We start from the raw sequence: 9,238 nt of genomic DNA on the forward strand, positions 1-9,238 counted from the left end.
AGATCTAAAAAGGGGCACCCCCAGACTGCCTGTGCCCTGCAGTGATGGGGTGGCAGAGCCCAGACTGCCCCCACGTCCCAGGACATTGTGCAGGTACAGGATGGCATCAGCCACAGAGGGCCAAAAACAAGGCCAAAATTGGAGAMGATCTGGTGATTAAATGGTGGCCCAGGCACTCTACTCCAGGTGCATCCAATTGAGGGAGCAGGTGCAGATAATGGGGGGGCTGTCCTGGGAAAGGCCAATCGTGGAGGGGAGCTGGGGGTGTGTGGCCCCATGAGGGAAATAAAAGAGGCAGTTGAGGGTGGTGGGGCATGAGGCAGAGTTGGGGGTAAGTGGTTTTTTTCCTTTCATTGAGGGTGGTGGTTTGTTTACCTATAATCCCCAAGGAGGTTGCTGGCTGGGCTGTCCTGGCTATTTGGGGCTCTGCTGGGTCTCCTGTTTGGTTGGTGTCTGTGGAGGGGTTGTGGTGCCCTTCTGTTGSGGTGGGGTGGAGAAAGTTTCCCCAAAAGATGAGGCTTTCTGGGGTGTTCGGCTCTGTTGGGGGAACAAAGGAGGGGAGGCTGGAGGGACCCTTAAGGTTTGAGTGTAAGGATTATGGATATGGGAGGTGCTGTGTTGAGTCAAAAGGTGGTTCAGTCTGACCCTTCTGGAAGCTGGAGGAGGTCTGYAGTGGGTGGATGGATTAAGAGCTGATGCTGCCTGGCCTTGGTTGCTGGGAGAGGATGAAAAAAGCCCACAAAACCTTGAACTTTAAATGACAGTGTCAGAGAGCCCTTGGAGGCTGCTCTGAGCTGCCAGTGCTGGCTGTGAGCCTGGAGGGGAGGGCAGRACAGGAGGCACCATCTGTGTGGGATCAACTCCTGAGTGTGTTGATGCACAACCTGGGTTTAGGGGTTCCATGATGGTGTCTGTTCTGAAAATACCTCCACTTCTGCTGGCTGAAAGCCTTGTTTTTTTTTTCTGGCAAAAGCTGTTTTAAGGCCAGCTTTTGGCTTATTTGTGTATATGTCTCTGATTTTTACTAGGAGGTGCTTATAAATTGTTTTTACCTGTCCCTATTTTGTTGTTYACCTGGCAGTCTATACTACTTGCTGGGTTTCCAGGAGAACTCCTTTTTTATCAGCTGAACTTGGTAATTTCATGTCCCTACATGTGACCATGGGTCATTCCTAGCTGTGGGTGCTGATGGAGTGATGGAGGCTTGGATGTGGCTCCATGTCCTTAAATCAGACCTTGAGCTGCTCCTTTTGGAGTCAAGAGGCCTTGCAAGGCTTGGGTTGTGCGTYRAAGTAAATGTTGAAGTCCCAGGATRAGGGCTGGAGRAAGGGGGTGTCCCTGTGACCATGGGGAGTCTGTCTGGCTTCCTCCTGGCACTGCAGCAGCTGTAATTTTTGTAGCCTGATGTTAAGTGGTGCTTTGTGCTTGTATTTAGTTCAGTRGCTCAGCTGCAGCATGTGGGGATCCTACCAAGCCCTGCTTGGGGCAGAGGACTTTCAGTGCCTCCCTTCTGAGAATGTGGGGTGGAAATGTGTGTCCCAGGCTGCTGGTGGRAGTGAGGGGTCCCAGYSCCCTCCGAGGCTGGGCAGCTGTGACCTGACCCTGCTCTGTCCTCACCCCCAAGAGCACGAGAGGGTGTTGAGCACCTCTCAACCCTGCCAAGATGCCGATCATGAAGCACAGACAGCACATGAAGATGTTCAAGAACAAGGGCAAGGATGAAACTGTGAGTACCCACCTGCYTGTGCCAGCACCTTGGGACCCCAGCACAGCCCACTGCCAGCAGGAGATGATGGAGAGGCTTCTCCAGGTCCATGGCCCCAAATCTGGCTGTGTGAGGGAGCAGGGGAATGGCTCTGGATCCCTTCAGCTGGGAGGTTTGGGTGGCTTTAGGGATGTGSTGTGGGGCTGGCTGGGCTGCAAGGAGTGTGGTGGCACAGGAGAAGGGGATGTGAGTTTTGGGTGGGTGATTTGGGCTGGGGAAGGGAGRTGGCTCAGCCCCAGCCTGCTGAGCTCTCCACAGTGTTATCCCTGTGGAGCTGGGGCTGGTGTGGGGTGTCAGATGTGGGATCTGTCAGCTTGATTTAAGCTAGTAGAGGAGATGAGGGTTTGCCTTTCAGGTTCAGAAAATCTACTTTTAAAAACACCCACTGGTTGCTGGTTCATCCAGCAGCCCGTGTCCTCGGGAGGCACTGAGGGAGAGGTTTCCTCTGTCCCATCTCCTCATCACCCTCCAGGCCATGGTGAGGAGATGCTGGCCCTGCACTCCTCCCATGGGAAAGGTGGGGCAGAGGGCTGAACTCCCTGGGGARTGGGGCCATGCAGACACGGGTGGGATGGTGCCCTTCTTCCCCCAGACCCTGCGGAGGCAGAGGGTGGAGGTGAGCATCGAGCTGCGCAAGGCCAAGAAGGATGAGCAGATCCTGAAGCGCAGAAACATTTCCATGCAAGTGAAGGAGGGGAATCCCTCTCAGGGACAAGACAATGCAGAGCAGGTGAGTGCTTGGTGCTCTGCACCTGGGCAGGATCAGCACARCAGGGATCATCCTTTACTTGGGCTGATACCAACTCCAGCTGGGGTGACCGGGATGAAGCAGCTGGTGCTGTCCCTGACCTCCATGCCCAGTGCTGGGGAGTGTTTCAGGCTGTCTGCCCTTTGTCTGTGCGGTTTTTCATGGTGATGTCCTGCTGGCCTCCCTTGATGGCAGGTAGAACAGGCTGGAGCTCTGGCTGGCTGGGAGCAGCTCCTGTCTGGCTCCCTGCACAGCCAGGGGTAATTACTGAGCTTGCCGGCCCATTATGGTGTCAGTGACTCTTTCAGTGCTTGATTACAAGCATTAGTTGCCTTAAAGGCTTTTGTGGATTCTCCTCCTCTGCCTCATCTCGAAACTGTGTTGCATAAAGAATAGACACTACTTAGATATGAAGTGGTGACTGAGTCGGGTCTAGACGGCTGATTGACTGCCGAGATTAAACCGGAGGGAGTCCCGGCTCCCAGTCTGACTCTGAATCATTCCCTGTGACACAGATTATTCAGCCGTCCTTGGAGGAGATCGTGGAAGCCGTGAATGGGAATGACACCCAGCTGCAGCTGCTGGCCACCCAGGCTGCCAGGTACGAGCCGACTGCCGGAGCTGTGCCTGCCTGGGGCAAAAGGCCACTGGTTCCTGTTTGAGGAGCTCTCTGGAGAGATGGCGAAGGGAGAAGGAGCCTGGTAACCCAAAGAGCCCCAGGGAATCTCAGCTGGTGCCTGCTCTGTGCCCTGTGTGAACCCACACGAGGGGWTGGCTGTGCTGCCCCGTGCTGTATCTTGGGACCATGCTGGATCCCACAAGAGACTGAGTGCCAAATGCTTGGGCAGGACAAGCACTGGAGAGCCTGGCTCTGTGAGGGGTCAGTGCTGAGCAGGGCTGTCCCCACAAGGGTTGGGGCATGAAGGACCACAGGGTGCCACCATCACCCAGCTGGCAGCAGGGATGTCTCCTGAGGATCCAGGACAGGCTGCATCCCTGCTGGTGCTCCCTGTGCTGGCTYGAGCTGTTGTACCAGTGATCTGGGACCAGCACCTTTCCCAGTGAGTGTGGCTGTGAGGATGTCAGGGTTTTGCTCCCAAAGGACACCCTGCTGTTGCTTTAGCATCTGTAGCTGTGTCTTYCCCCTGTATGGCAACCCCTTTGCTGGGGGTTTGTTGTGGTGGGATGCTGACCCATCGATGCTTCCCCTGCAAGCCACAACCTCRTGCCCAGCTACGGGCTGTGGTGGCACCACGCAGGGTTCCTCATGGCTGGCTGTGCTGTGTCCTCTCTCACAGGAGAATGCTGTCCAGGCATAAGGACCCCCCCATCAGYCAGATCATCGAGCTGGGGATCATCCCCAGGATGGTGGAATTCCTGGGCCGTGCTGACAACGCTGCCCTGCAGTTTGAGGCAGCCTGGGCACTGACCAACATCGCCTCTGGYACCTCGGAGCACACCAGGGCTGTGGTGGAGGGAGGTGCCATCCCAGCCTTCATCTCCCTGCTGTCCTCCCCACACATGCACATCAGTGAGCAGTCCGTGTGGGCTCTGGGCAACATTGCAGGTGAGGGGGGCCTGGAGGGGACCTGAGACTGTGCCAGGGACTTGATCCTTGTGGGCTCCTTCCAGCTTGGAATATTCTGTGATTGTGTTGGGGAGATAAAGCTTTGGTGCTCCTCTCCTTGCAGCTTTGTCTCCAAGCTGCTGCCCCTATTGAACCCCATAACCCTTAAGCTCCTTGGCATGGCCTGGCAGCCTTTGAGATCTTATAATGGCTCTGCAGGAGGATTTTGGCCAAAGCCAAGGGCAAGACTCTGTCCTGCTGGGGTGATTTAACCCACTAATGTCACCATAGGGAGAACAGAATGGGTCATGCCTGGCTGGTCTGCCCCCACCCAGCCACGCTGGCACTCCAGTCTGCCCAGTAAACCCTTCCCACCTGGAAATGCCTAATGGTGGGTGTCTAGTGGGTCATCCAGCCCTGACTCTGCAAGTCTGATTGCTGTTTGATGTTAACTGTCTTGTGACTTGAGCAGATGAAATAACCAACCCTTTTTATCTGTGCAGGGGATGGCCCCTTCTACAGGGATGCTCTTATTTCTCGTGATGTGATTTCTCCCTTGCTGGCTCTGGTGTCACCTGCAACTCCAGTAAATAACCTTCATTTCCTTAACAGCTCTTAATCCCYTGGGTGATGGGTGAGTCTGTTGCCTGCCTTGTACACAACAACTGTTTGTATAATTGGATGTGACCCTGCTCTAAACTGCTTTCATGGCCCTGCCTATGCACAAAGCTGGGGATGCYAAGGAGACACTCCAGGTCAATGTGATCTCTTCCCTCCTTGGCTTTCTTATCCTTCTCTGACTATCTCAGGCTAGGAATAAGATGAAACTGGTGCAAGGCAGACTTGCATATGCATGTGGAAGGGCTGAACTTGCCCTTCAAGCTTCCTCCTGCTGCTTTGTGGCTTGTCTCTACCCTTCTGCAATGTTTCCTGCCCCGCTGCTCTCTGTCTCGGGTGCATGAGAGCCTTCACAGGATAATGGGGACCGAGAAGCTCTCGGGGGCAGCAAGGGTCTCACAGCTGCCTTGTGTTTCAGGTTGGGTTCCTGAGGAACATCACCTGGACACTGTCAAACCTGTGCAGGAACAAGAACCCCTGCCCTCCCTTGGATGCTGTGAAGAAGATTCTGCCAGTCCTCATCTCCCTTCTGCAGCACGAGGACAAGGATGTCATCTCTGACTCCTGCTGGGCCCTTTCCTACCTGACTGATGGCTGCAATGAYCGCATCCAAGTTGTGGTGGACACAGGGATTCTCCCACGGCTTGTGGAGCTCATGGACAGCCCAGAGCTGATTGTCATGGTAGGGAGAAATCAGTAATCTCACCCCTTAATGCGGAAATGTCTGAGGAGAGGGAAGGCACATGTCCTTGTTCTATATGGCACCTGTAGCCCACAGAACTCATTGCTGGCTTGTCCAGCCACTGCTCTGCTCTGCCTGCTGTGGCTGCAGGCTGAACAGAGACTCTAAAGCTGCTTAGAGCAAACAAGGGGGTGGTGGAGCTGTAAATAAACTCTGATCACCCACAATGCTCTCCTTGTGTGAAGGATCAAGCACTTAGTGAGGGATCTTGCTGGCCTTTCTGACATGTATCCCTTGAGGTAAGGACTCTCCTCATCCCCTCTAATCTCTGTCTAGACTCCAGCTCTCCGTGCCATCGGGAATGTGGTCACAGGCACAGACCAGCAGACCCAGGAAGCCATTGATGCTGGTATGCTGACTGTCCTGCCCCGGCTGCTGAGGCACATCAAGCCAGTGATCCAGAAGGAAGCAGCATGGGCTCTCAGCAACATTGCAGCAGGGCCTTGCCAGCAGATCCAGCAGATCATCAACTGTGGGTTACTGCCACCTTTGGTGGAGCTGCTTGACAAGGTAAGGGATGTGCACAGCGCTGCTGCAGGGGGARAGTGGGGTTTAGGAGGCCTGGGATGGGTCATTTGTGAAGCACTTGGTCCCAGAGCCAGCTGAGCAGGCTGTTTCAGAGCTGTTGAGATCCTTGGGACAGCCTGGCCATCCTGATTTATCAGTGGACCTGCATGGAAACACATCCTGGAGCTCTGCCAGGTGTCCCTGCATCACCCAAAGGGAAAGGAGTCAGCCCAAGCTGAGTRTGAGGGAAATGATCATCCTCACACWGATCCTACAGGGATGCTAAAGCTTGGGAATTCCTCTGCTCTGCTGCTCTTCCAGGGTGACTTCAAGGCTCAGAAGGAGGCTGTGTGGGTTGTGGCCAACTTCACRACTGGAGGAAGAGTGGAGCAAGTGGTGGAGCTCGTGCGTTCTGGGGTCCTCAAACCTCTGCTCAACCTGCTCTTGGCCAAAGACAGCAAGACCATCCTGATCATCCTGGATACCCTTTCAAATCTCTTCCTGGTAAGGTCTGATCATCCTGATGCCATTTTTAAATCTCTTCCTGATAAGATCTCTTATCTTTTGACTTCCTTCTCCAAAAGAGCAGTAAGGAGCGAGCCAAATGCTTGCACTGTGTGGTTACAACGAGTGCTGATTTTTGGAGTAAGAGAGAGAGTTCATGTTGTCTAAATTGCTCTTGCCAAGCCCTTTAGGCAACTCAAGGGTAGCCATGATTAAGTTCCCAAAGTATTGCTCTTCACCTCTTCCTCACTGGTTTGGTTGGCAGGGACTGGTACTCCATGGRCACCACAGTCATACCCTGGCATCAGGGAGGGACCAAAATTCAGGGCCTGTGACCCTCTGACTTGTAGATCAGGGTTGGAATTGCAGCAGAGGCCATCTCAGACCTGTTACTGATGTTCTGTTTTCCTGCCTGCCTTTCCAACRTGACAGGCAGCTGAGAAGCTGGGGGAGACAGAGAAGTTGTGTCTGCTGGTGGAAGAGCTTGATGGTCTGGAGAAAATWGAAGATTTGCAAAACCATGAGAATGACATGGTCTACAGAGCTGCTGTGAACATCATAGAGAAATACTTTTCTGGTGAGGTATGTGAGCCCTTGCTGTTTCTCAGCTGGAAAGATGAAGCTATTACACATTGGAATGAAGTACAGAGTTTGAGTATACTGGAAAAGGTTTTTGGAGGAGACCTCCACATGACCAGGGTAGTCCTTGCAGCTTCTTTCAGCTGCTTTTAGAGGTCTGTAAAAGCTCCAAGTTGTCAGCCAATGAGTTGCACAACAGACAGGGGATGCCTCGATAGCATCTTGCTSCTGGAATTTAAACTGGCATCAGCTGGAGTTACTGCAGTTACTGATATGAATACCAAATGTGGAGAAGTTTCCTCCTTTGGAGCTGAGCTGGCTTGTCACTATGAATGGCAGCCTCCTACTYAGCTGATAACACTGCTCAAGTTGCATTTGGTTTACTTGACCCTTCTCATGGTAAGGAATCTGTGGAAAAAGAGGATGGGACACCAGCTAGGAGCTGTAAGGGTCCAATGACTGTCACAGATGCCATGTTTGGTCCTAGCTTYAGACTTGCAGATGGAAAAGCATCAGGGAAGAGCTTAGAGGGTCTGTCAGGCCTTGGAGCYGTGGCTCAGTTTGGGTGTGAGTGCAGCAGGGGCCAAAGGTCTGCTTTAGTCCTTTGCCAGAGCAGGGTCTGGGGGGTGCCCCTGCAGGAGAATGTGGAGGAAATTCTCCACACCAGCTCCTGCTGGAGGGACTGCATGCCAACATCTCCCTAAGCAGTCCTGGCTTGTTGCTGTTCCAAGCAGGCCATTTAATTCAAGTGAGTTCTGCCACTGCAGCCACTTTTTTTTTTTTTTCTTCTCCCTCTGGTGTCTGAGCCCCAAGGCTTGGCTGCTTTTTGTGTGTGGGCTCCAGGGACAGCTTCAGGGTGCTGCAAGGATCAGGAAGGCTTGGCCTTGTCTCTGGGAGTTCTGTTACAGTCAAGCTGAGCTTAGCAGCTGGATTTTTAAAACMAGAATAAAACAGTTGTTGTAAAAAMCTTATGTTTRTACAAATGCAGAYCCTATAACTGATTGCTGTATTTTCCTCCCAGGACACCACAGACCTGGAGCCCCAGACAGGCCCGGATGGGCTGTATGATTTCTCAGTGGAGMATCAAGACTTTGACTTCTGAAGATGAAGCACAACACAGCTCTAAGCTGGTGGTGGAGGTGACTTGGAAGAGCTCAGACATCCAAACCATGAGGWGTAGAGATGCTGAGCCTTTTTACTTCTGAAACTTGTCAATAAATTGCACTTTTGGCTTTGTACCTCTTGCCTTTTTTCCCTTCCTTTAAGCTGCTTTTGCAAATGACATAGCTTGTTTTTTTTTCCCAATAGCATCTTAAGGCCTTGCAGAAGTGTGTTGGAGCCCCTGGGCACATTTTCTGGCTAAAAACTTAATTCTAAGTACATTGAAGTGCTGGAGAGCAGCATCCTACCACCCAATCCTTGTGCTGAAACTTCTAGGCTTGACTTGGGAGTGGCTGAAATAGCTCTGAAGAACTRTTGGAGAAGTGTTTCACCCTTCTGCAGGCACCATCACCTCTGTGTGCAAGGAGATGAGGAGGATGCAAGAGGAGCTGAGCCAGGGGAAGGCAGGTCAGGGTCCTTGCTGGGTGTTATTTCACCTGGAAGCACTGCAGTGTGGATGTTGGAGTAAATGCTTGTCCCTTTGGAAGGAAAGGTGTTTGAGCCAGTGCAGGAGGGATGATTCACCTCTGCTGCAGTTTCCCTGCTGCCGTCCATCAGCCTGGAGCCCATTGATCTGGCTCTGCCCTTTAGTTCCAAATTTAATTTAATTTAATTCCAAGGACCTGTATTTCAGGTTTCCATTGTGTCCCTGCCCCTCCATGTGTGGTCTCCAGCAGAAGGTGAGGATGGAGTTGAGTCCAGGGCACGAAGGTTTTGCACTGTGGGTTCACAACACAGTGCTGGACACTGCTCCATCCTTGCTCTGTTGATCCTTCCCCAACCCTTTGTGTTTCCCAGGGCTTGAAGCATATCCAAGGCTTTGCTTAAGGCAAGATGAAGAGGGAGCAGCTTTCTCTCCCTGCTTTGAGGGGTTTGACTTTTCAAAATGACCCAGGGTGTGGTCTCAGGGCTTTGCTTCCTCAGGGAAGGATGGTGAGGTGACAGAAAACTTAATCTGAAGGGAAAATCTCCCTCAGCCCTGGATTTGTTCATCAGAGGATTTATGCATTTCTCCTGCAGGCCACCCAGGGAAGAGGGAATTGGTTG

General features: G+C 52.7%; 1 protein-coding gene across 2 annotated transcripts; it reads left to right on the forward strand.

The window, feature by feature from the left end:
- Positions 1-1,341: 1,341 nt before the first annotated feature.
- Positions 1,342-8,256, forward strand: KPNA7 (karyopherin subunit alpha 7). 2 transcript variants are annotated; one of them, XM_057369800.1, is made up of 10 exons: positions 1,342-1,726; positions 2,358-2,495; positions 3,029-3,114; positions 3,812-4,080; positions 4,584-4,666; positions 5,117-5,380; positions 5,717-5,950; positions 6,269-6,451; positions 6,884-7,033; positions 8,052-8,256. In XM_057369800.1, the coding sequence occupies exons 1-10, from the start codon at positions 1,664-1,666 to the stop codon at positions 8,130-8,132; spliced, it is 1,551 nt and encodes a 516-aa protein (XP_057225783.1). In that variant the 5' UTR covers positions 1,342-1,663; the 3' UTR covers positions 8,133-8,256. The 2 variants fall into 2 exon arrangements, with proteins under 2 accessions (XP_057225783.1, XP_057225782.1); XM_057369799.1 differs by lacking the exon at positions 1,342-1,726 and having other exon boundaries at positions 2,185-2,495.
- Positions 8,257-9,238: the final 982 nt, after the last annotated feature.

The sequence above is a fragment of the Malurus melanocephalus genome, unplaced genomic scaffold, assembly GCF_030028575.1.
Source record: "Malurus melanocephalus ecotype Western Australia unplaced genomic scaffold, MMel_1.1 scaffold_115, whole genome shotgun sequence".
Taxonomy (NCBI): Eukaryota; Metazoa; Chordata; class Aves; order Passeriformes; family Maluridae; genus Malurus; species Malurus melanocephalus.